Source organism: Zootoca vivipara, chromosome 1 (assembly GCF_963506605.1).
Source record: "Zootoca vivipara chromosome 1, rZooViv1.1, whole genome shotgun sequence".
Taxonomy (NCBI): domain Eukaryota; kingdom Metazoa; phylum Chordata; class Lepidosauria; order Squamata; family Lacertidae; genus Zootoca; species Zootoca vivipara.
The window spans coordinates 15,181,175-15,208,231 of NC_083276.1; the positions used below are offsets into that span (position 1 = coordinate 15,181,175).

Consider the following 27,057-nt stretch of genomic DNA (forward strand, 5'->3'; position numbering starts at 1 on the left):
CAGATATTATCTCCTTTTCAGATATTATCTCCTACTGTACAGACTTGAAACATTTTCATGCCTAAAAATGTGAAGTAAAAATATCAAACAAATACATTTGTAATGGCACATGTAGCATATAATTACACTCATCAGGAGCTACAATATTTTGCAGTTCCCTGTTGAATGTACACTATGGCAAACCTTGGCTTATATCTAAGTAACATGGCAAATGGTCCTTGCAGCATAATTCTAATATAATACACCAAGCGCCACTAGCAAAACCAGGCCCCCATGATGATGGGCAGGTTTATTAATACCCAATATGGAAGGAAGCAAAGGTATCGAGGAAGTCAATTTGATTACTATGCTTATAATTCTGGAGATACAACATGAATAACAACCAGCATTAATGAAATGCAGGGTTTCACTACAAAAAATAATTATGCTGAAATAGCACCAGAAGTTTTTCTCACTGGAACTGCATTCCAGCCTCACAAGAGCTCCCCTTTCACCAGGCCCACCAGCATTTGATAGTAGAAAGTACATTTCTGCTTCAGGAAGGGAACCTGGAAAATTTTTCTTAATTGTTGGATCAGAAACTTTTTAGACAGCATTAACAAATTTTCAGATGCCTGAGCAAACAGAGTTTGACCAATCTGTATATAAGAAACCTACCCTTTTCCAATTATGCTAAACAGGTTATCTTAGAATCTATCATTTGTACAGAAAACAGATCCTGGCTTATTACGATGGTTAACAGTCATTAACCAGAGTTCTCCAGCTGGATACAATGGGAAACCTTAGATTAAGACAAGCAAAGAATGAAGAATATTTGTATGTAAGGGCTTGGATAAGCAAGGAGCATACAAGCCAAATGATAAGAAAAATGATGGTTGGTGAAGCTAGGGAAATATCATCTGAACCCTGCCAATGTTGGTATTCTGGGGCAACAAATTAAGTGGGCACAAATTGTCAATTCCCAGAGTTTATTCTAAACAATGATGCCTGATAAGAAAACAGGGATCTTGATACAAGTAAAAAACGTGTTACAAAAAACAACGTTGTATTTTAATTTGACTGTTAGTGTCTGGAATCTAAATAGAAGACTCCTCAATTTGCTTACGCTTTATGAAGCTAGAGCTAAAACACACATTCACACAAATTCGACACTTGTCTGGAATGACAGATTGAACAAACAAAAGCCAAGCAATGTAAAATGTATTTTAAAAGGTGAAATCTACAACTTGCTCTCAACGTTTTAAGGAAAGATAGTAAAAAATAAATAAAAAAATCTCCACTACTATATATACACGTCTGTGTTGGCACATTTGTTTGCTGTGACAACAGCATAAAATAGCACAACATTGGCATTCTATATTTTGAGATGTTTTGAGTAGCTCTGTTCAGCCTAACACAGATTTGGACCACGTTGTTAATTACAGTGACTAACAAATGTGAAAACTGCAACTAGCAACTCAATACGAATACAGTGGTACCTCGGTTCATGAACACAATTGGTTCCGGAAGTCTGTTCATAAACTGAAGCGTTCATAAACTGAAGCGAACTTTCCCATTGAAAGTAATGGAAAGTGGATTAATCCGTTCCAGACGGGTCCGCGGAGTACTTAAACTGAAGCATTCATAAACTGAAGCATGGGTGTAATTGGTTCCGGAAGTCTGTTCATAAACTGAAGCGTTCATAAACTGAAGCGAACTTTCCCATTGAAAGTAATGGAAAATGAATTAATCCGTTCCAGTCAGTCCGCGGAGTACTTAAACTGAAGTGTTCATAAACTGAAGCGAACTTTCCCATTGAAAGTAATGGAAAATGAATTAATCCGTTCCAGATGGGTCCGCGGTGTTCATAAACTGAAAATTCATAAACCGAGGTGTTCATAAACCGAGGTTCCACTGTATATTGTATAATTTGAAACATCCCCCAGATATTATACAAACCTAGTTGTCATCCTTCTCTGCAGGAATCAACTTAAACCTGTAAAATGTGCAGTGCAACAAAAATCAAACACCTTCCCTACCAAAAAAAGAGAGGCTAAATTGTTGTGAGGTTATTTATGTATGACATTTATATCCCACCTTTCCTCTAAGGAGCTCAAGGTGGCATACAGTTCTATTCCTCCCCATCTTTTCCTCACAATAACCCTGAGAGGTAGGTTAGTCTGAGAGTGAATGACTGGCCCAAGTGAGCTTCGTGGCTGAGTGGGGATTTGAACCCTGGTTTCCCAGGTCTTAGTCTAACACTCTAACCATTATACTACACTGGTTCGGGGGAGGAAGGACTGCTAAAGCTGAATGTGTAGAGGGGGAAAGAGAGGGGGGGATATGGGTCTATTTTTCCTGACTCTAAAACTTGGGGCCATTCAATAAAATTAGTAGTTAGTTGCAGACTGGCAAAAAGTACTACACATTAACAAAAAGATTTTATTATCTGAAGTTGTGATAATGTTCTGTTTACAGTCACCTAATCCAGAGGCCAAGACAAGTTAATGAAAATTAGAATTATCTGTAGCTATCACAGCCAAAGACACCCCCCATATTCAGAGGCAGTATCTCTTTGGATACCAGATACATGGGGCATGCAAGTGGGTGGCTCTCTCAATTTTTCTTTGCTTGGGAAGTTCCCTGGGCAGCTGATTTGATCACAGCTGGGATCACAGCACTTACCGTATTAGGTACACTCTTGGCTTGGTCAAGACAGAGGCAAGCATTTTCATTTATTTATTTTATTTTTACTCAAGTTCCTAAAAAGGTAGCAAGGAATTGTTGAAAGTTTGCATCCAGCCACCCATAGCATTAGCATGAATAGGCATTCTTTGGCTGCATATATGATCAATACATATTTATCTGGTTAAATACACGCTAACCATAAACACCAGCGTTGCATAACGACAATGCAAATGCCACTGCTCTAATAGCAATACTGCAATCAGAAATACACGGTTAACTACACTGACACACAGGGGTATGTGAGGGGAATGGGGCTCTGTGTTGACCATCAGGCAAGGGCTTTCCCCACTTGCCTTGCCCCACCCTCCAGCCCTAGCAGCTTTCAGAAGGGAGTTGCTGCCATTATGTGTACCGTATGTGTCTTTTGATGAACTGAGTGGAAGACTACAAGCCATGGTTATGGTGAGTGTGTGTGTGTGTGAGTGAGTGTGAGTGAGAGAGAGAATTCAACGGCACTTTGTTTTTGATTGTTAGTTTGTAGTTTGTTAATGTTGTTAATATTGTTTTGTGGATGGGTGCTGTTTAATGCTTTGTGAATTTTACAATACAGTATGGCTTTTCTTGTGGCTGTGGTGCTTAGCCTATTTTTTAAGCTGCTCTGTTAATAGTGTTTTACAGAAGGTGGTTGTTTTTACTGATGATCTTTTAATTATTTCATATGGTTTATGTTGTAACTGTGACGTTCTGTTATGTTATTTATTCTATGCAAGCCACTTTCTGACTCGTGAGAGTGAAAAGCGGCATAGAAATGTAATTAATGGAATGAATGAACGATCAAAAGGACACTCCTCTGACGGTGGATATGAATCTCACCTGTGTTAATTATACAGTAATGCAGACATGGAGCTTTCCTCCATTCCAAAATTCCATAAAAAGGAATACTATTACTGAACTTGCTCAGAGCAGAAATGTTGCATTATCATACATACTTTGGGGAGTGGGGGAGGCAGCAGCAGTATATCCCGTTTCCCAGGCACCCACTGAACTATGTAAGCTAAAGTTCGTAAAAAGACAGGAAAGGTACAAATATGTATAATCCCATGCAGCAGCTGTGGGTTAAAAGTGCAGAGATATTTCCCCACATCTTTTCTTGAGCACTGCACTTCCCAAGTTAATATAAGTGCCCTGCTGGATCAGTCCAGTCCAGCATACTGATAAGCTGCCCTGATAACTTGTTGAAAGGCAGGATATAAATAGCCAAATAAAACACCACCCTGTTTTCCAGAGCCAAGCAGAAGCTTCTGAGAAGTCCACAAATGGGGAACAAAGGCAACAGTTTCCTGCTGCCCCCAGTAAGCGGCAATCGGAGGCACACTGCTTAAAATTTACAGCTGATGAGCACAGGCTTCAATCCTGCTCTCTGAAGGAGTCTGAGCGGGATTTAACTCCCACTCAGCAGCTGATGAGCAGGGGTTAAATCCTGCCGTTTTGACTGTGTGCGCGCCAGTTTCATCTGGGGAACCGGAACATGCAGCCAATATAGAATTGAACCCCGTGCCATTCATCAGCTGGTGTGACCTGCCCATCAAAGTGACATCCGCTGGTTGGTAGGTGGCTAGAGTTTTTGGGAAATGGTAGATCAGGCATCCCCAAACTTCGGCCCTTCAGATGTTTTGGACTACAATTCCCATCATCCCTGACCACTGGTCCTCTTAGCTAGGGATCATGGGAGTTGTAGGCAAAAACATCTGGAGGGCCGCAGTTTGGGGATGCCTGTGGTAGATGGCCAAACAGGACCCCTTGGTGAGCCAAGATTGTCCTTTGGTTAGAAGTCCCCCACCCATGGCCTAATGAAATCTGAGATCTGTTCTCAAAGTGGGACATTTTACCTTTTTAAGCTGAATATCACTTGTTGTTTAATAGATCATTTCTGACCTCTGTGTACCAACTACCTTCATATTTCTTGAACTGCCATATTCTAGAAAGCGGGGGCTTTGATGCCAGAAGAGTGGAGAGGCTGGAATTTTTCCTTCCTTCCAAGTTATGTAAGGTTAGTCCCATACTTAAGATTCATATTCCTAATGATGAGTTTTCCTAGTTCAAAAACTCACAAGATTGCCAGATTCGCTTATTTTATTAAGACCCATGAGAAAATTAGTCAGCTCTATGTGCAGATCTAGAAGTCCTGTTTCTAAAGATAGCTTAAATAACTATACTGTACTGTGTTTTTTTAACAGCCCTGTGAAGCCTGTTCTTTTTTCAAGGGTTCCAAGTTTACAATTGGAAAACAACTTCCAAAATCTTCTTAAATCAAGGTACTGTATAGTGGGAAACAGGAACTGACGCACATGTGACAAGAGCAGGTATCAACCGTAAAATGTTTGGATGGTTGTTATAAACTGAGTACGAAAAGCAGTACGAATCTGAGTACGAAAAGCAGCATTTTAGAATCATGAGATTTACTGCAAAAGTTATGGCTGCAAAAAAGAAATAGAAGTAGAAAGGGCTTGAAAAAATCCAGAAATGCCTGGGAGTGGGGAATGTGGCAGATGTAACTTTATTTATATAAAAAAACACCGTATCTGGTTATCTGTAAGAATGAGTATTTGACAGTTATTTAGCATCCTGAAATAATCCACAAAGCAGAGCCATTTCTTGCAATACTGAGGTCCAACTCTTGAGTTCATAGAACATGACTATTAATATCAAGCAATTTCAGTTACAAAAATCTACAGGGGTAGCCATCCATAATTATTCCCAATACAAATAAATATATGCAACCTAATCAAAACAATAGAAATCAGTAGCACTCCATAAAAACCTTTTAATAACCAAGTACTACACCACATCAGAAACATACAAAGGACTAATAAAACTGATAAAATGCCACAGGTTACAATAATAAAGCCACATTTGGTAAAACTCCCTTTAAAAAATTTGAACCATATGGAGTTTCAGTCTAGATGTATATCCGAAAGGACATGAACCCACATAAAAGGTTGATGGGTGCTTGTTTTCAAACTGAGAGACCTATGGTAGAAATGAGGTAGAAAATGTATTTCTTGGCTCCCAAATCAACATTTTAAGGGCCAGACCAGATTTGTGCCTAGCCTTTTACCATCCTTCCCCTAAAGCAGGGCTTCCCAAACTTAGGTCACGAGCTGTTTTTCGGACTACAATTCCCATCACCCCTGACCACTAGTCCTGCTAGCTAGGGAGGATGGGAGTTGTGGTCCAAAAACAGCTGGAGACCCAAATTTGGGAAACCCTGTTCTAAGGACTGCAAGAGCAGAGAAGAAATATACTGTTTATATTTGTTGTTATTTACAGTGGTACCTCGACTTACGAACGACTCGACAACCGAATTTTTCAACTTATGAATGGGGGTAATGGCCGCGCGCTTACGAATGTCTCGACATCCGGGGGAAAACCGCGGCGGTTTTAGATAGGGATTTTTTGACTTATGAATTTTTAGATAGGGTTGCTTTGACTTACGAATTTTTCCGTTTCCAATGCATTTCTATGGGAAATCACGTTTTCAATGGCGTTTTTCGACTTACATATTTTTTGACTTATGAAGGTGCCTTCAGAACGGATTAAATTCGTAAGTCGAGGCACCACTGTATTTAACAACAACTGGTTTCCCAGTAGTGATGTATGGAAGTGAGAGCTGGACCATAAAGAAAGCTGATCTCCGAAGAATTGATGCTTTTGAATTATGGTGCTGGAGGAGACACTTGAGAGTCCCATGGACTGCAAGAAGATCAAACCTATCCATTGTGAAAGAGATCAGCCCTGAGTGCTCACTGGAAGGACAGATCGTGAAGCTGAGGCTCCAATACTTTGGCCACCTCATGAGAAGAGAAGACTCCCTGGAAAATACCCTGATGTTGGGAAAGATGGAGGGCACAAGGAGAAGGGGACGACAGAGGATGAGATGGTTGGACAGTGTTCTCGAAGCTACCTACTAACATGAGTTTGACCAAACTGCGGGAGGCAGTGGAAGACAGGAGTGCCTGGCGCGCTCTGGTCCATGGGGTCACAAAGAGTCGGACACGACTAAATGACTAAACAACAACATTTAATTTACTGGATTTGCCAACCCCCCCAAAGAAATTTTCAATTCTCTCTCTCTCTCTCTCTCTCTCACACACACACACACACGCAGCAGAGGATAAAAATAAAATACAGCAAATCCACACAAAACATTTTTATTGGCACTCCTGAATTAAAATTACAGAAGGTTTTTTTTTGTATTTTTCATTAAAGGTTTATTGGTTTACAAAAGTATGTGCAATGTCTCTTTTTACATTTTCTACAGGGTTCATTTGTTGAGACATTAGTGTTACATTAGGAAAAAAGGGGGGACGGGTGGAGGGGGCAATGGTGGGTGGTGGTGGGGTGGGGATGTTTTTATCCTAAATAAAGGTTAACAACTTTGGTTGGCCCTTTGGTTGGCCCTCACTTCATCAAATCTGGCCCTCTTTGAAAAAAGTTTGGACACAACTGGTCTAGGTTGCTTGTTTGTGGTTGGCTCTGGTGAACTTTGTTTTCATGTGTGGGTGGATGTTTTGGATCAGGTTAGCCATATTGATTCGTATGCCACTGGTGGATTCTTGTCGTTGTTTTGTTGGGCTGTGTATGTGATAAAGAGGAGCTATACCGGGGTGAAGGCATCTTCTTCTATTTGTCCCCTTGTTAGTATCAGCTTATTGGTTAATTTGTCTAGTAAGGCTGTTTCCCATACTACTTGGTACCATTGGTCCATGCTTACTCCTGACAGGTCTCTCCAGTGTTTGGTTATGATGTTTCTGGCTGCAGAGAGTAGGTGGGTTATGAGTTCTTTGTGATGTGAGTGGGCATTATTGTCTTGGAAGAATTACTGAAGTTATTACAACGGCTTGACAATTTTGGTAATTTCACTGAAACCAAAATGTATGCCTGAATGTTAGGGTACAGCTTCACGCAAACTTTGCAAGTGCAATGTATGGGGCACAATTCTAGAAGACCACAGAATTTAGCTCATTTAGAATCGTAGCTCTCGTTTTAAGAAAAGTTATTTATATTTATTTATTTGATTTCTCTACTGTCCTTCACCCAGGGATCACAGGGCAACTTACAATATAAAACACAAAAATGCATCACATAGTATCAAAGAAAAACAACCCCACCACGCTTAAAAGACCACAGATTCTAGGCCATACGGCAATGAAGGTATACTTGAAATTGTGAGCATGCCACCTGCTAAGATTTCAGAAGGCAATGAGCAGGTGATTAGAATTTCTAATGGACTGGTTGTGCTACTCTGCAGACCTTCTTGCCTCTCTCTGTGACCAAAGCCACAATAATGCAATGAACATTTCCTCAATTTGCATAATTTGCACAGGTTCTTGACTCAGAATTTGACTGCCTGGGCCACATGCATTCCTCTTACCCGCTTTGATTTGTGTGGAGCACATACATTCTCATCTTTTGCAGGAAGCCTAGAAAACTCAGAAGAATCGGAGTTGAACAAAAACCTTAAAAAAAAACTGTTTTCTTGGGACAGGGAATGATTATTAAAATAGCTCCACTTCCCCTAAGGACACAAGCATGGTTAACAATTGGCCTGAAGAGCTATTAAGACAATGCCCAAATGTTGGGTCAATGTGCAGAAATTTGGTCTAACAATGGGGCAAGCCCTTGCATAATGAGCAGCTTATGTAAATAGAAATTAAGTGTGCTGGTAAAGATGCTGGTCAAAGAAAGGAAGCAACAAATTATTGCTTCCAAGTTAAAGACTGAATAGAGATGAACTTTAGGAAGAGGTCACAGAAACCCAAGTTATAATAAATACTTCAGGGGAGCACACAGGTTGAAATCCATGACTTTTTCTTTAAATGAATTTCGAAGGCTTCAGAAAGAGGGAAAGTGCTTCTCCTGGTTTGTTAGGACAATCTTGCCAGACTAGCCAGTTTATAAAAATGAGACATTCCAAGTATAAACCCCCATTTTGCCACCAGAGATGGGGGTAAGGAAATATTCCAACTGCTTAGATTTTTTGTACTTATGGTATGTAAGCTTTTTCAGTTATATATACGTACATCTACATGGCTTTTGATGTCTGTCCAAGAGAGACTGCATTTGCACTGCAGCTGAAATCCTATACACAGCTTACTGAGAAATCAATAAACTGCGATACACTTTAGGAATGGCTTTCCTCTTTCAACAGATGACAGTGCACTGACACATTATATCCCAGTCTGTAGCTTGTCTAGACCGCTCAGGGAAAGCATTAGCTTTGGGTGTACTAGCCTAGTGTGTTTGTGGGAAAACAGACTTTTTTCTGTCTTGTTAGGGCTCAAGAAGGTGGTGGTCACAGTGTGCACCTTGGGAAATTTATGCTACTGAATTTGCAGGCACTTTGCTTCTACCATCCTGCTTTGCTGGGGAGGAAACAAGCCACAGACTGGTTTGTTGTTACATGCCTTGCACACAGCAAGCCAGTCTATGGCTTATTTCCTTCCTGCCATGCCAAGAGTGGAATGTACCAGCGATTCCCACATCAGAGGCAACCAGGCAGAGTGCCTTCTTGGTATTGGCACCCACCCTGTGGAACGCCCTCCCATCAGATGTCAAGGAAATAAACAACTATCTGACTTTTAGAAGACACCTGAAAGCAGCCCTGTTTGATCTTTTATCGTGTTTTTAGTATTCTGTTGGGAGCTGCCCGGAGTGTCTGGGGAAACCCAGCCAAATGGGCGGGGCAGAAATAAATTATGATGATGATTAGGATCATTACATCAGCACATTCATGTTGTTGCAATCCAGCCCAATCTCTGAGTGATGCAAGATTCCAGGGGCTCCATGCACTTATCCAGGGTTCGTGTTTCCTTTCAGAATGAGGCAGAGCAGACTGTGGTGTCTTAATGATATATGGTTCATTTAAACACATATGCAACCTAAGTGTACAATGGAGGAGGGGTTCACAGCATCAATATCTCAAAAGAGTCTTGCTCCTCCCCTAGCCACAGCCTTGGATTCAAACAGAAATCAAACATTGCTCACTGACCCTCTGCTTGTTGCTTTTGCTTCTAGCTCACTTCAGAGGAAACCTTGCTCTAAACTCTGCCTTTGTCTATCTCAGTTGAAAGACAGGCACCACATTTTGTCATCTGGCACAGACCCCTCTCTTTTTTGTTTTCTTAATGGCCGATCACGCAGGCGATCACCTCAACAGGAAGCTAGTCTGGCTTATAGTTTAACACTTGCTGGATCCAAGGTTTAGAGGGGTCTGGCACCCACAAACTCAATAAACTGAGTTCAATATTATTATGTGTTGGTTATAATGTGACATGCAAACCATGGCTATGTGTATAATAAATGTATATATAAATAAGCAGATCTAGAGTGATTGTCATGTAAAATGGCAATGGGAGATGGTACTATTGTTATTTCCTTCTATATCTAAATAGTAAATTAAATTATAATTAAAACATTTTTTTCCTTCGTGGAGAATGGCTCTTATAATCATTAAAAGAATTTTTTCAGAAACAGCATCATTATTTCATATGTATTATTTTGAGAAATGATCAGACCTGTAGAGTACTTTCATTTTTATATCTATGTCCTCTCCAATAACGATTTCAGTACTCTTAGGCTGCAATCCTGCATACATTTTCCTGGGAGTAAGCCCCACTGAACACACTGGGGTTACTGCTGAGTAAACATGCATGAGCAGCACCACTTTTTGAAGCATGAAAATTCGTAAGATTAGTAAGGCTGAAAATTAAGGGCGCTGCAGCCAAACAGCTACCGTAGCTGCACTGAATGGAAAGCATGAAAACTAGGTCTTGGAATGCAGGGAACTTTGTAAAGAGGGATGTGGAAAGGTTCTGTGCCCAGACACTTCATTCTCACTAGAAACACGTACATACTAAAAGCTAAAGGACACTTAAAGGATAGTGTCCACACACACAATTCTTCCTGCTTAAGTAGTCACGAGGAGGCTTTGCTTCAAGCATGGGTACAGCTGACAAAGTGTGTTATCAGTTATGGTTTCATTGGCCCTCTTCATCTAAGTGTTTAAAATGTCAAGCAAATACTGCATTATTTCAGCATGCCTTTGGTCTGTCAGGTAGCAGAATGGCTATCCCCTTTTGCTTGGAGTGATTTACCTGGTTTTCTTATATACAAATCTTATCAAAACGTTTTTAAAAGTATGTTTCCGAGTTTTCTTATGTTAGCTGCCTTGGGAGTCCCTATGGGGCAGAAAGGTGGGTTAGAAATATTTTGACTAAAATAAAGGCACTTGGGATTTATCTGCCCCATCCCAGGGAAGAATGACATAGTCCATATTGGTCCTACGATTTCCAGTCTCCCTCAACTGCAGTACACTAAAAGTTCAATCACGGGCTTGAAAAGTTGCATAGGATTGGATGAGACTTACAAAACTGGGTGGCAACATTCAAATACATGCAGAAAGGCTCATGCTGGTACACTCAAAGAGTGCTGCATACAAACCTTTTAATCAGAACTCACATACAAACCTTGAAAAAATTGTCTTGGAATACCGATACAGTTTAATTTATTCCCTCTGTTTAATATACATTGGATAATGGAGAGAAAGAAGCCATGAGGCTGAGCTTGGAGTCAGGACAAGTCAGACTCTGGCTTGTTTTTGTAAGTGTGCCCCAACACGCTGCACATTCATGTTAAACCATAGTTTGTTTTTAACTCTATGGTTTAATGTAACATAAGAACCAGGAAACAGGTTTGCTGGAATGATAGCAAGGCACAATAATTTCACTCAAACTTTGTTCTGTGTTCTTATTTGAAAGAGAAGGAAACCATGGCAAGGTGAAGATTCTTTCCAGGAAGCCATCTTTCAAACTAAATTTCATCACGTCTTCCAGAATTCCAAAGTGTATAAACCATTTCTGACATTTAAGGAAGATGCACATTGCCTGTGGGTTTCAAAGAAAAACTAAGCAGAAACTGCCAGAATATCAGCAGTCTTCAAAGTCATGCAATTATACAGCTACAGAAGCTGGATTTAAAAGGGGGGGGGGGAACCTGACAAAACCCATTCCAAATACTGACGAATTTTAGTTTCAAATTTTAAGTTTCATGGAACATAGTTCCAGTTTTAGATTTTGTCCCAGATATTAGCATTCCGTTTGTTATTTTAGAAACCTCAAAGCCTCATGCACACCGATAGCTTTATCAATACACTCCACTTTGGAAATACAAATCCGTTTTTGTTGTCACCTCTCTCCAAAAATTCTTTCGACTGAAGTCAAGAGACAGCTGATAAGCATGCACTGCAGAGTCTCCAGCAAATTAAGCAGTCAGTTGGTCGCATGTCACATGCATCTATTCTATTCAAAAAACACCACAGAAGTCTGCTCCAAGCTGAGCATTCACTTGCAAAGGCTAAACTAAAGGCCATTATCAACAGAAGCTCTTATGCCCATGAGACACAACTGGCAGCATGTTAGTGGATGCCTACCTTGACACAGATCTCTATGAAAGATGTATCCATTTTTCAAGTCCTGAATTCAAAAAGGGCAATCAATACAAACTATGAAAATAATAGTGAGCTGAACTTTAAAAAGTGCAAGAAAGACATTGTAAAGCCTTTTGACTACATATAAGATTATATCTATTAAAAGTTGAGCACTCCCCTAAATATAAGATTTCCTTAAATTTAGATTAAAGAAGCAGCTCTGACAATGTAGGAGTTACTCACAAGACCTTTATTCTGGTTGGAAAATTGCAGACAAGTAGTGGTAGTTCTGGTATGTTATTTCACAACCTGGCTTGGTGTAGTACTTTGTGGGGTTGCTTCCCAGGGTAAGAACTTAGGAAAAGCTATTTTCAGTGCAATCCTATGTGTGTCTACTCAGAATTAGCACTGACTGAGTTCAGTAGGGCTGATTTCCGTACAGGTAGGCATAGGCTAGAGGACTTAGACCCAGTTTAACTCATTAATATATTCTTTACTTCCATTACTACCATTTTCTACAGCTGGAGTACAGGGAACTGCACAGAAATAAAGCTTTATACTTATTTCAAAATTGTGCTAATCTGCAAAGGTGAGGTCTATGGTTGTCAATAAATTCTATGGTGCTACTGGGAGACCGGTATAGTTTGGCATAGCTCACTGTTTTGTATGCAGAAGATTTTGGGTTCAACCCACAACATTCTTGTTTAGTCAAGCCTATCCAGATGCTTAGAAAGTAGAAGTAATTTTAATCTATTTTAGTATTTTAACTTCTGCATGTTTGAAAGTACAGTTGTGAATTTTCATGATTTCCTTATTTTATTGTTTTGTAAACCGCTTTGAAGGTTTTTTTTTACAATCAAGCAGTGTAATTTTTTTAACAAAATAAATAAAGCACAACAACTAAATAACCTTTGCCTGAAATTCTGGATAAATGTTGCCAATCTGTGTATATAAAACAATGCTTGACTCTATATAAAGTTTCTTATAATCCTATTTATTTATTTATGCCTCCCATCTAACTGGGTTGCCTCAGCCACTTTGGGCAGCTTCCAACAAAATATGAAAACACAAATACCCCCAACATTAAAAACCTCCCTAATTGGTTCAGATACCAGCATTTAAATACCAGTGCTACCAGAAATTGTGCAGCCATGGTAAATTTAATTCTTTTCTTTGGTCCCTCATAAGTAAAATAGAAGTACTAGAGACCCAACTCCAGGATTTTTGCAAAAGCAGCACAAGGAATACTGCAAAGTTTTTCTTTCTTTCTTTCTTTCTTTCTTTCTTTCTGAGTATGCAAATATTACTAGTAATCTGAGTAATTCAGTTTTGAATATCCCACAAATATTCTTGCTTGGTCTGTAGGAAATTATTAGTTTTCATGCAGGAAAGAGATGAAGCCTATTTCTCAATTTTGAAGGACTGTATACAAGTTTTGAAGATATTTGTAGTATCCTTGACACTGATGCAGACTGCAAGTGCTCCACTCTTCCTATGAAGCCAGGTTAAACATTGGGACCAAATGCTATACCCATGAGATGCCACACACTCTCATTTTCTAATATTAACAGCTATCAAGTAATAGTTTAAAATCAAGCAACACCAAGACACCAAAGTTTCTCCTTTTATCTGTTCCAATGTCATAAAGGGCAGCCACCCGAGGTACCAATTGGTTACCCTGGAGTGCTTAATTGCAACAAACTAAAAATCACTTGGTAAAATCTGCTAGAGGAGCAGAGAAGAAATGCTCACATATTGGGCCAGTGTCTGGAGTCAGTCTCTCACTCTTGTTTATGGAGGGAGATGATAAGCAGGCCCAGCACATCAGCAGTGCAGGAGCCGACTGCCAAGGGTGCAGTCCTGCTGGCTGATGGGGTCTGCTTTGCCAGAATGTTTCCAACAGAACACTTGTTTCTCTGCAGTGCAGCTGGGAGGGCGAGAAAGGAGACACAATGTCTCCTTCCCACCCCCCTTCCTGACAGTATAGGGTTAAACAAAACCAGTTAAACATTAGCCCAACCCCCAATAACCCAGGTGCTCCCTGGGTGGGGCTGAGCGCTTGAGGACACAGCCCTAGAAACTAGCAAGTTGCATTATCCATTTAAAAATCTCAGTAGTTTTGGTTTCTACAAATTCCTGGCCAGCATCACATGCTTTCTGCTAGTCATACACAAGTAAGGAACCAGCAACAGCTTATGTGTGGCTCAGACTTCACCCTCAGACTTCCCAGTCATACCATAAAGAGGAACACAATATATAGTATCTGCAGGAGGGATAATGCAATGAGTAGTTAAGTACTGATGTGGTACAGGGCATGTTTCAGCTCACTGGATTATGTCCAAGACAAAATCCAATGAGCACAAGTGCTTACAATAAAAAACAAAAACATAGCAAAACCCACATGTTTTAGGTAATTTCCACCAAATTGGCATTTAATCCCAGCTACCAGTACTTCAGAGCTCAAATCTAGACAGCATCTTAAAAAAACAGAGACATCACCTTGCCGACAAAGGTCCATATAGTTAAAGCTATGGTTTACCCAGTAGTGATGTATGGAAGTGAGAGCTGGACCATAAAGAAGGCTGATCGCCGAAGAATTGATGCTTTTGAATTATGGTGCTGGAGGAGACTCTTGAGAGTCCCATGGACTGCAAGAAGATCAAACCTATCCATTCTGAAGGAAATCAGCCCTGAGTGCTCACTGGAAGGACAGATCGTGAAGTTGAGGCTCCAATACTTTGGCCACCTCATGAGAAGAGAAGACTCCTTGGAAAAGACCCTGATGTTTGGAAAGATGGAGGGCACTAGGAGAAGGGGACGACAGAGGACGAGATGGTTGGACAGTGTTCTCAAAGCTACGAACATGAGTCTGACCAAACTGCAGGAGGCAGTGGAAGACAGAAGTTTTAGTCTAAAAACAACCAGTGAAGGTCCTGTGTAAGTGTCTGGAGGCGGTTGGAGGATGGATGAGGTTGAATCCTGACAAGACAGAAGCACTGTTTGTGGGGGACAGGAGGCGGGCAGGTGTGGAGGACTCCCTGGTCCTGAATGGGGTAACTGTGCCCCTGAAGGACCAGGTGCGCAGCGGGTTGGACATTTTGGACTCACAGCTGTCCATGGAGGCACAGGTCAATTCTGTGTCCACGGCAGCTGTCTATCAGGTCCATCTGGTACGCAGGCTGAGACCCTACCTGCCCGCGGACTGTCTCGCCAGAGTGGTGCATGCTCTATTTGTCTCCCACTTGGGCTACTGAAATGCGCTCTATGTGGGGCTACCTTTGAAGGTGACCCGGAAACTACAACTAATCCAGAATGTGGCAGCTAGAAAGGTAACTGGGAGCGGCCGCCGAGACCACATAACACCGGTCTTGAAAGACTTACATTGGCTCCCAGTACGTTTCCGAGCACAATTCAAAGTGTTGGTGCTGACCACCCCCATCGTTCTGCCCGGACACTGAGGTCCAGCGCCGAGGGCCTTCTGGCGGTTCCCTCACTGCGAGAAGCCAAGTTGCAGGGAACTAGGCAGAGGGCCTTCTCAGTAGTGGCACCTGCCCTGTGGAACGCCCTCCCACCAGATGTCAAAGAGAAAAACAACTACAGTACCAGACTTTTAGAAGACATCTGAAGGCAGCCCTGTTTTGGGAAAGCTTTTAATGTTTAATAGATTATTGTATTTTAATATTCTGTTGGAAGCCACCCAGAGTGGCTGGGGAAACCCAGCCAGATGGGCGGGCTATAAATAATAAATTTATTATTATTATTATTAACTGTAGTTAATGTTACACCAGTATTTGCATTTACCACCCTCACTAATGACTAGTGCTCTCTCTCAATTAGGATTTAAAGTCAGCTTCGAACTGTGGTTTCAAATCCAGGTCAGCAATAGCTACCAAGGCAGGTGATGGATTCATGCCAAAGAAAGAATACGTAAACCCGCTCCCTTTGTATGTGACCCACACTTTAGAAATACCCACAATTGAATCTGCATCATCTCCAAAACTTGCTTAAGGATTAATTCCTCTTCCCAAGGAAAACTGAAAACTGCAGTTCTGTGTTGGCAGGGCAAGATTTTGCTAATACAGCATCTCACGAAACCACAATCACAGAATCATAGACTTGCAGAGTTGCAAGGGACCCCGAGCGTCATCAAGACCTATAGGGAAAAACCTTGGCAGTTCAACTGGTGTGAATTTCATAACCTTTTATTGTGCCAATATGCCCAGGCAGAACAATTCGTAAAAAGTGTGGGCCAAAAGTGGTATGTCAGAGGTTGAAGCGCTAAAAGCCATATTGGACACTGCTCATGAACTGGGAAATATTAATGCCAAGGCTCTTTAAAAGCTGGAAATTTGCCGCCATCACCTATGGAATGGCATGCACTCATAGCCAACAGTGTGAATGTCCTCTGTTCTCCAGATCACTGCCAGCATCTGCAGTAGAAGCCCATTTGCTTTGCTTTCTGAAATGGCCCAGGGCCCCACAATAAACCAAAGCTTGTGTAGTTTTGGTTCTACAGTAGATGCTTGCCGAGTGAGACTCCAAGAAGTTCTCAGCCAATTTTTCCCCCCGACGTCACGACTGCACAATGTTATCGCATGCATTTTGGAATGTAATCTGCTGCCCGTGCCCCAGGGCTACAATCCTGCAGGCCATCTGGTGAGCTGGATGTGCAACAAGGTCACTAGCTTTTTCTCCCTTCTCTCAACAGCAGTTTATGCACAGCATGACAAGTCACTTTGGAAACCAGGCGAGTTCGAGAAGTGCTCTGAAGACTCAATCTTTGAGGGGAAAAGGTCAGAGCCTCTGCTGTGCATGCCTAAATGAGCTCTCCAAATTGAAGCCTGCAGTTGCAGAAATTTGCTCACTCTTACATTACCAACTTGATTCTAAGACAAGGATTACTGAAAGAAAGATAGTAAATACCTTTTAAAGCTAGCAGTTTCTGGAGTTCTCTGTTGTTGGCAATATTAAATCTTGAGGAACTCTGCCGTTTTTCTTTCTTCACTACAGGTAGTACAGGAGGTGTTTTGATTTTAGATATCTGTGCTGTAGGTACAACGGTGCTGCTGGATTTTTTGCTTGCAACCTGTTTTTCCCCCAAAACAAATATATATAAAGAATAATTAAGACTTCTTAAACAGAAGCAGTCAAACAATATAAAGCAGTCAACAATAGTTTTCACTTCTAATACCATTAGCACTTACTCCGAAGGGGCTTTCTTTTTTGGCTATCACCACATATTTAAACCTATTTTAGAAAACCTTAAAGGGGACAAGTCCATAATGCCAAAAGACAGTCTCAAAAAGGTAACAAGTGCTGTAAGATTTGCTACACCCAATCCATGATCCAGAAAGGAAGCATCCTTAAGAAAATACCAATGTTCTTTACTTTAGGCAAGCTTATGAAGCCTCTATTTTTGGCCTCACCCTTGGTGTGTCTATTTCACAAAAGCATAAAAATAAACCACAGTGCACATCTGATTGGACACCTGGATTGCCAGCAGTACATGTGAAAAGGATCTAGGGGTCTTGGTGGACCACAAGCTTAACATGAGTGTGATGCAGCAGGAGAAAAAAGCTAACACTATTCTAGGCTGCATCAACAGAAGTATAGTGTCCAGGTTAAGAGAAGCAATAGCACCATGCTATTCTGCCTTGGTCAGAACACATCTGGAGTACTGTGTCGAGTTCAGGGCACCTCAATTTAAGGAGGCTATTGACAAGCTGGAACATGTGCAGAGGAGGGCAACCAAGATGACCAAGGGTTTAGAAACCAAGCCTTATGAGGAATGGGTGAGGGAATTGGATATGTTTAGCCTGGAAAATAGGAGACTGAGAGGAGAACTTCAAATATCTTCAAATATCTAAACGCCTCTCACATGGAGTTTCCCCTGCTCTGGAGGTTAGGACCCAAACCAATGGATTCAAGATACAAGAAAAAAGATTCCAATTAAACATCAGGAAGAACTTTCTGACTGTAAGAGCTGTTAGACAGAAGAACAGACTTCCATGAGAGGTGGTGGCTCTCATTCCTTAGAAGTTTTTAAGCAGAGGTTGGATGCCATCTGTCATGTATGATCTAGTCGAGATTCCTGCATTGCAGGGTGTTGGACTAAATGACCTTCAGGGTCTCTTCCAACTCTACAATTCTATGATTAATGACTTTGTTTACTATTGTATGGTGTTATACAAATTCCAAAAGGAAAGGGAGGCAAAGTGGCTAAATATGTCTCTTTAATACCCATGAGGTTCAGCAAGTCTACGATCCATGGACTTTGAAGAAAGAACTATGTATGCTTGAAGAGCAGCTGTTAGAGGTTAGTTTGCTGACTTTCCTGAACCTTTAAATTAGAATTGAGAACTTACTTTGTACCTGCATTATGGTATTAGGTAAAGTACACATAGCATTTCAGATTCCAAAAAGCAGCACTTTGTTTACAACAAGCTTGCATCTATTTTTAACACTCTTTTCTGTCACCTTCATTTTAAAGACGGAAAACCGTTCATCAAAGTACCCTGTGTATAACTGAAACTCAATGCCTACTAGCATTTTTCTTTGAATAAAAGCTTACAGGTTGGGGCCTAACAGCAAGTGGAGTTGCACCAGCAGACTCTTTCCCCATTGCTGCTCTTCCCCACCCTAAAGGGAACAGTATGGAACTTCTGTATTTCCTAAAGAAGAAAAAGGTGCTTTAACCTCAGGATAGAGTGGACTATGGATGCACTCTCTGAACTATGTTTGTATTTTCTTCCAACACTGTAAACACTTTCTTTCTCATGACTAGTGTACCTTCCACAGTGGTCTGTTGTCACACTTTTCTATGGTAGGGACAACCAAATGGTTAAAAGACCAATTTTATACACTTCCAATGGCCTTAAACAAATTTTTGATCGCAGTGCTGTAAAAATATGGCAATGCCTGCAATTGCTGATACTGTTGCTGTAAATTGTTTTTATGGAGTTTTATTGTTGTAAGCTGCCCTGGGTTGTCTCCGGAGAGGAAGGGCGGGTTGTAAATTTAAAATAATAAATAAATAATACTCTTGCGGCTCCATCAGCTGTACTTGGCAGCTGGAACGCCATGTACACAAACGAAGCATGAATAGAAATACTATGTTTGCTTAACTAGTCACTATCGTTGGATGAAAATCCAATTCTACCACTGAAATCTTAGTGCCTGACAGCACATTTTACCATTTCTATACATGTATCTTTCAACAAGGAATCTGGTGGTTAGAAAGTGAGCAGCCACTTCACATGGGCCTAACACCCCCTCCTAAGAAGAAGAAGAGTTTGGATTTGATACCCCGCTTTATCACTACCCAAAGGAGTCTCAAGGCGGCTAACATTCTCCATTCCCTTCCTCCCCCACAACAAACACTCTGTGAGGTGAGTGGGGCTGAGAGACTTCAGAGAAGTGTGACTAGCCCAAGGTCACCCAGCAGCTGCATGCGGAGGAGCAGAGATACAAACCCGGTTTACCAGATTACGAGTATACCGCTCTTAACCACTACACCACACTATAGTACTGCAGACCCAAAGGAATATGCAAGTTAATATTTAGCCCTCAGGCAAGGAAGGGGGGGAAATCCATGGAACTTAGTGTCTTTTTGATAAGGATATTCAATGAATTGTAAATAGGTGTACCTCTGACGTTTATTAGTCACACCACAAAGGCTCTTTGGGCAGTTGTGAGCAGGGTCTGCGGATGCACTTAATGACAACTCTAAACTAATTACATCTGATATGATGCAATTGTGACCATCAGTATTTGGACTAAAGTAAGCAAGACAGATGCAGATGACTTTAAAAAAAGATGAGGTCAGAAATAGATATAGCTGCTGCACCAACAAACTGTGGCTTTGCATCTCCTCCTCTCCTCCTAGATGGTAAAGTCCAGTACCACAAAACAACAGTAGACTGCTGAGTTTCCCACCCTGCTCTACTTAGTTGCTGCTTGTGGTGTCTGAAAAACTCAACAGTGTAATGACACCACACCTTTTTTGATATTCTGCTTTTGGAATCAGCCAAGCAGCTCCCGCTTTATGTAGTTCAAGCCTAACAGAATATAAAAGTTCAGCTGCAACCCTGGCCATGAATTCATTTTTTATTGGACTTCAGAGAAGTTGCATGAGATGTTTGAAATATGTTACCCATTTTACTAGTGCTTTCAGATCTACAGAGAAGATAACATAAAAGTAAGCACCACCATGAATTCAAATAAAATTATAAGATTTATATAGGTGTCTATAAATAAAGTATTTGTGGGATGCTGCCACTTGTGTTCTCCTTGTTCTTTGAATAAAGGACATTCTCTAGTCTTCACAATCTGGCATTTTCACAAGCACTTGAAACAAAACAACATATGCTAGTACATTTCCAGAAAGAGAGGCTTAAGATTATACGTAAAATTAGCCCAAAGTATTCAAGACAGATACAGGGGAGGGGAAAGGTGGAGAGGTTAAGCCAGGGAATATTGGGCCATGGGAAAGTGTCAAACCACCCAATTTCTGCTTTTGAAATAAGCTTTGCTTTTTGCACGCTGCAGACGTTACAACCAGTTGAACGGATATAAGATTTACCACCTAGCTAATGGATAGCTGCTGTTAAGAAGGCTAAGTAAAGCCAACTTCCATACTGAGCCTTTGGCCCATTTACTTGTGCTTCGTTGTGTAAGCATATGTGATTGTAGTGCTGATTCTATTTTCTGGGAAGCATCCAAGTGGTTAGTTTCTGTGTATCCCTTTGTTTCCTAGCCATCAGAAATGGCGCCAAAAGAGTCTGGTAGAGCTCTGCATTGTATAACACACAGAACATTCACTTAGCAAGGAATTTTTGCACTTTTTCTGCACCACACCTTTAGCCATTAATGGCGCTTCAGAATATGCACGCACTATTTATTTTCATATAATGAGACACAATTTCATACTGGAGACTAAAATGGTTCCCGGTATGTAGATAAATAATTTCTTTTTACGTACATGTACACAAAACAGATTAATATGTATTCAAATATTTTTTTAAAAAATGGAATATTTAATTGTACCTGCACTATCGTCTTACATTCCAATATGCACAATTATTCTGCCAGTAACGATTTACGTGCAGAAACACTTGCATGTGACAGTCCTTGTGGTTTTAGCAACGAAAGAGTATCTGCTGTGGGTGTTAGCCACCCCATGGTTTTGTTTGCATGATCAAGTCCTGGCTTGTTAAGTCAGGATACGTACAAGCTGTATGCACATGCAGACAGCTCCTTTTCCACCACACTGATTCTCCCTTTGTGTGAATGGTAAAAATAAAATAAATAAAAAACAAGACAGGATTCAGAAGTCAAGTTTAAACCATGGCTAACTTCATTTCCTGGTTTGCTTCACCACCCACACAAAGTGAGGACTAAAGCAGGGATGTGTGGGTGCATACCGTGCATGCGTATCCTGGCTGAGTGTGCAAATGTGGCCCATATGTTCAGCCACATCGCTGTCAATTCTCCATTCTCTCTCCATCCTCCTTTTCCTAGCAACATAGTTTGTCTCTACAGCTCCTTCTCTTCGCAAATCTTATACCAGCTGTCACTGATGTGACAGCTACGCTCATTTCTGGACCAGAAGAGCTTGGCTGCAGTAATTTAGGCACTCGTAACTTCTCAAGACTGGATTACTGCAATGCACTCTATGTGGGGTTCCCTTGTGCCTGAGCCAGAAACTGTGGAGAGTGCTTCAGCCCAGCTGCTGACAGGAATGAGAAGCTGTCTAGATGAGAAACACCTCTGCTTAAAGAGATCTGCCCTGGTTGCCCATCTGCTACTGATCCAAACGCAAGGTGTTAGTATATACAGGTGAAACTCGGAAAATTAGAATATTGTTGAAAAGTGCATTTATTTCAGTAACGCAACTTAAAAGGTGAAACCAATATATGATATGCAAAGCAAGATAGATCAAGCCTTTATTTGTTGTAATTGTAATTATTTGTCGTAGGCAGGTCAATTATAAATGGAATGTAATTAATGGAATGTAATAGTGATGTTGGCGCTGTGGGTTAAACTACAGAGCCTAGGGCTTGCTGATCAGAAGGTCGGTGGTTCGAATCCTTGCAACAGGCTGAGCTCCCCTTGCTCGCTCCCAGTTCCTGCCAACCTAGCAGTTCGAAAGCACGTCAAAGTTCAAGTGGGAAGGTAAACAGTGTTCTGTGTGCTGCTCTGGTTCGCCAGAAGCGGCTTAGTCATGCTGGCCACATGACCTGGAAGCTCCCTCGGCCAATAACGTGAGATGAGCGCCGCAACTCCAGAGTCGGTCACGACTGGACCTAATGGTCAGGGGTCCCTTTACCTTTAATAGTGATGTTTATTTTTGTATTATTGTAATTACTGTGGAATTTCAAAAAAAAATGTAAAAATTAAAAGAAAAATAATAAATAATAAGTTGCATTACTGAAATAAATGCACTTTTCGACGATATTCTAATTTCCCAAGTTTCACCTGTAAAGCATTAGCTGCTTAGCACCAGTTTACTCGCAGAATCACTCCACTGCTTCAATCTGTGGAAATGGTACATGTTTTATCTTTTTCCATTCTGGTTTTTAATAATGTTTCAAATGTTTTTAATGTTTTATTTTATATTTTTGCAAAGTGCAAAGAGGTTTCCTTATTATCAGCTGGCATATAATTTTTGTGAAATAAAGAGGGAAGCAGGTTTTCCTCTGGGAGCCACAAGGGACCCTATGAACACATATCTAGCTGCCACAGAAATCACACTCTTACTCCAACATGCACAGCAGAAGCTAGTCTTCCCATGCATCAGAGGCAGTGGGCTGAAACAGCCATGTATTCTAGCCCCAAGTCACAGGCACGGTATCTATCCTGTCCCACTGATTTGATTCTCGTCTGGCAAACAGCAATTCTGCTTGCATGCAGCACTAGTAAGTCATGTTGAAAATTAGGTGCAAGAGGGCCCCACCCATGCTGCACCACCAGCATACAGGAAGTACAGTGAGGCTAAGTGTATACCATTACATCAAAACCCTTTGAGTACTATCTGGCTGCAGTACAGGGTAGACACTTTCAACACACTTTGGAAACTTTTAAAAGTAATCATGCTTAAAAACATTGCTTAAGTAGTTCAGCTAAAGATTTGACAAAAGCATTAAAGAATGTGTTAACAGTAACAGACATATTACTTCCCTATGCCTTTTTATATAACTCTACAGAATTGTAGAGCTGGAAGCGACGCCAAAGGTCATCTAGTCCAACCCCCAGCAATGCAGGAATTTCAACTAAAGCATCCATGACAGATGGCCATCCTAAAAATGCCACAATAGTAACACATTCCAAGTGCTGAAATCTGCATTTGTCAGCACCCAGAAATGCCAAACCTAATCATTTTAAAACATAAAATGAGAAAGCTATAATTTCATGAAAAATAAGACCCAATGGAATTTTCGTATAGGCAAATGCGTACATGACTGCAGCCTTAAGAACAAATCTGTAGAAGGTACAGTACATTTGGCAGTCTTTCATGAGTCACAGGAGACATTCATTTCCTAGAGTCTATGCATTGTATCCAACTAATGTCCACTCGCAGTAGACCCACTGGAATTAATGGACCTAAGTTAGTCATGCCAATTAATTTCAGTAGGTCTACTCTATTAAAAACTGATACAACAACATACTTATAAAAGGCAAAAATATAGATCCTCAATCATTGTAGTGCAATTTTCCTAAATGTTCAAAGCACCTGAAGTGTATTATCTCAATATTTCTTACAACATTCCTGTAAGGTAAACCAGCACTATTATTCTTGTATTTCAGATTGGGGAGCAGGCAGAGCTAACAAACAGCAGTTTGCCTAGTTTATAAGAGAACAAGCCCCATTGACAGTTTTTTACTCTTAAAGGTGGCATACAGATCAAAACTGAATTTCTTAACTACAAAGAAAAATGCTGAGGAACAATTTTTTCATCACACTTTGAGAACTTCACATTACTAAGTCTCACAAAACAAGGTCACTAAGGCACTTCACTTTTTAGTTTTTAACTGAGAAGTTGCTGGTGATCACAAGAGGGACTGAAAAGCACTGCCAAATACTGTACCAGCAAAGGAATTTATAAAACATCAGTGTAAAAATTCCTGAAAGAAAGCAAAAAGTTTAAATTTGTAACATTTACCTCCATGTCCAGATTATCCTGCACATCTTTGCTACTTTTTCCACTTTTCCCTGCTTTCGGAGGTTCCTGAAATTTACAGAGACATGTAAGTTTCCCCTACTTAGAAACAGAAACAGTATAATTTCGGTTACAAAATCCCTGAAATAAAATAAATGGCAACACATGCTTACTATAAAAGAGAAGATGTTAGGTTTCCATTCTCTCTCTCTCTCAGCAAGCAGCAGTTTTCAAATCAAAATTAACTACCCCAACGCAAGTAAAAGGAAACATGCAATAGTTTTGAAAATTTCAAGGAAAGCTGTCAGAAAGGAGATGGAACAGGGATGGGCAATAAAGCAGCAAAAAGTATTGTGGCAATCAACCATTGCTTTCTGATTTTTAAGAACAGCTTAGAAACCTGGACAGAGACACTGGGGTCTGAGCAATTTCTAACCCTAGAGAATTATGAGGAGGCTGGATGGCCACAGCTAGTACAGAAACAGCTCAGGGAATATATCCTATGGTTGCAAAGATGCAACAGGTGATCATGACATCACCCTCAGTACTATGATCCTGAGGTCTACTTTGACCCCATGTGTTCAAACTGAAAACTATGTACAACAGAGAAGACATGCAAGTTCAAGGCTCACTCCCATAAATGTGTATGTTTATGACAGCAGGACTAAAGTGTAAGCCAGATCTGAGACTTTCCCCTCCCTAGCACTTCAGAATACACCTGACAATTAGAACCTAGGTTAACAGCCATCACAGAACACCTGGATTTGTCCTGCCCCTAAATTTATTGGGATTTATTTGGCCTGTGCTACAGCCTTTTTTTGTCTGTTGGGGTAACAGTGAGATACAAAAGATAGAAGACAGAGTGCAAAAGCAAACAAATTCTGAACAGATGTGCAGATGTTGCATGGAATTCAACACTACAGGGTCCTGTTAAGTGGAAGAGGAGCCTTTTATCACAGTTTTAGCACTAAAACAAGACTTCTTGGAATGTCTGAAAGAGGCCAGGTTTCTGCCTCAGTTACCCTGTCAATTAGGAGACAAAGGACAGGTTTTACTTAGTGTCAATGGAAGCCCTGTGCAAGGATTTTTTTGATTGTCCAATAGTTTCCCCACCTCCAGAACCACACACATAGGGAGGACCATTCCATCTGCACACAGCCTGATCCTATGTATGCTTATTCAAAACACATCACATTAACCAGCAGCACTTACCCCCAAGTACCTGTGGATAGGATTGCAACATTACTTAAGATTTATGCCTAAACATCACTCACTTCAAAGCGATCAGGTCTGTGTCAATACGTTAATATGTTTCCCTACCCAAGCTGGAGGATGACATGTTAAACCTTAACATTTGTTTTAATTGCCTCTTTTTGCAAATACATGACAGAGCCAAATCCAGAAAGCTGACAAGCGTATCTGGAAGTTTGTTGGGACATGCCCCAATTAAAATATAAATAAACAAACAACACCAATTCCACCGTAACCAACTATGTTGTGTATTTCCCACTGGCCTCAGCTATGCCAGCCTTTGGCATTATAGACTCCCCTCTCCCCTCCAAAAGAAACCCACCCACTTTTTAGCAAGGAACACCAGACACCTCCAGCAACCAACCTCAAAGCAAGGGGTGCTGAGCCGCCCTAAGCCCGCTGCTGCAACAACGACGACGACGACTAAAAGACTTAACTCCGGCGCCACAGTAAACCTGTTAGTACTTTTTTTAAAAAAATAGCCACAAGACACTCTTTGTCGCTTTATTCCCCCCCCCCAAAGTAGGTACAAACTCTTGCCCTTTTGTTACCCTTTTCGAGATCCGTGCGGGAGCCTGCGCGTAAAATAATGAAGCGGGGCGCGCGTGCGTGAGGGGATAATAATGGAAGGCGCGTGTCTTATGTATATGTGTGTACACAGGGACGCGCGTGTTTTAACAAATCATCAGGGAAGAAGCAGCCGCCCTCAGGAGGTACACCTTTCAACCCCTGCCTCTGTGTGTGTATGTGTGGGTGGGTGGCTTTTCAGACCACCCTCCCCGAAGCCCAGCCAGTACCAGCACCGCTCCCGGCCCCCCATAACCCCCTTCCCCCCCCCAAACTCCAGCTTCCCCCGCAGGCCTGCCTGCGACACCCTCCCCGGCCACCCCCGGGGCCTGCTCCTCTCCCAGGACCTCCTCCAGCCTGCGCCTCCTCTTCAGGCCTGACCTGGCTCACTTTCTCCTTCTTGTTTTTATTCGGCATGGCCGGCTGGGTGGGCGGCTGGGGGCCCGCCAGGCCGGAGAGTCTCAGCCTCCCACGGCGGGGTCGGTGGCTCCCCCTTCCTCCTCTTCTTCTTCCCCGGGGCTGCCGCTGCTACTTCACCGGCCGGCCAGCCGGCCTGCCTCGCCTCCCTCCCGGCGGAAGCTTCTCCCCTCTTCCCTCCCCCCAACCAGCCAGCCAGCCAGCCAACCAACCCACCACCCCGCCTTCTCGGACTCCCAGGAGCGGCGGCGGCGGCAAAGGAGAGGGAGGGAGGAGGCGGCCTCAGTCGGCAACTCTCGCTCCACGGCGGGGCGGGGCCCCCCTCCATTGGCTGCGCTGCGTCACGTGGGGCCAACGTTGCTCTTCTTCCTCCTCCCCCTCCTCTCCGGTATATTCCACGTCCCCTCCCCCTCCTCCTCCTCCGCCGCCGCTTTGGCGGAAGAGGCAAACTTCTCACGAAGCCGGGGGGCGAGTCGGGTTCCCGCCCTTTTTCCCGCCTGCCTGAGGGAA

At 41.8% G+C, this 27,057-nt stretch overlaps 1 protein-coding gene across 9 annotated transcripts in view; it reads right to left on the reverse strand.

The window, feature by feature from the left end:
• The window catches only part of PPP2R5C (protein phosphatase 2 regulatory subunit B'gamma), a 75,873-nt gene extending 49,100 nt beyond the window's left edge, over positions 1-26,773 (reverse strand). For 4 of the 9 annotated variants that reach the window (XR_009557179.1, XM_035105797.2, XM_035105816.2 and 1 more), the window contains exons 1-3: positions 26,512-26,773; positions 24,316-24,381; positions 17,078-17,240 (exon numbers count right to left, since the gene is read on the reverse strand). Coding sequence is in view for 7 of the 9 variants with exons in the window: in XM_035105797.2 (XP_034961688.1) it covers positions 17,078-17,240; positions 24,316-24,381; positions 26,512-26,547 (265 nt within the window). In the remaining 2 variants the exon portion in view is untranslated. Of the gene's footprint in view, positions 1-12,157; positions 12,201-17,077; positions 17,241-24,315; positions 24,382-26,511 lie in introns of those variants that run through there. The other 5 variants (XM_060271817.1, XM_060271789.1, XM_035105788.2 and 2 more) reach the window with 3 other exon arrangements.
• Between the last annotated feature and the right edge of the window lie 284 nt (positions 26,774-27,057).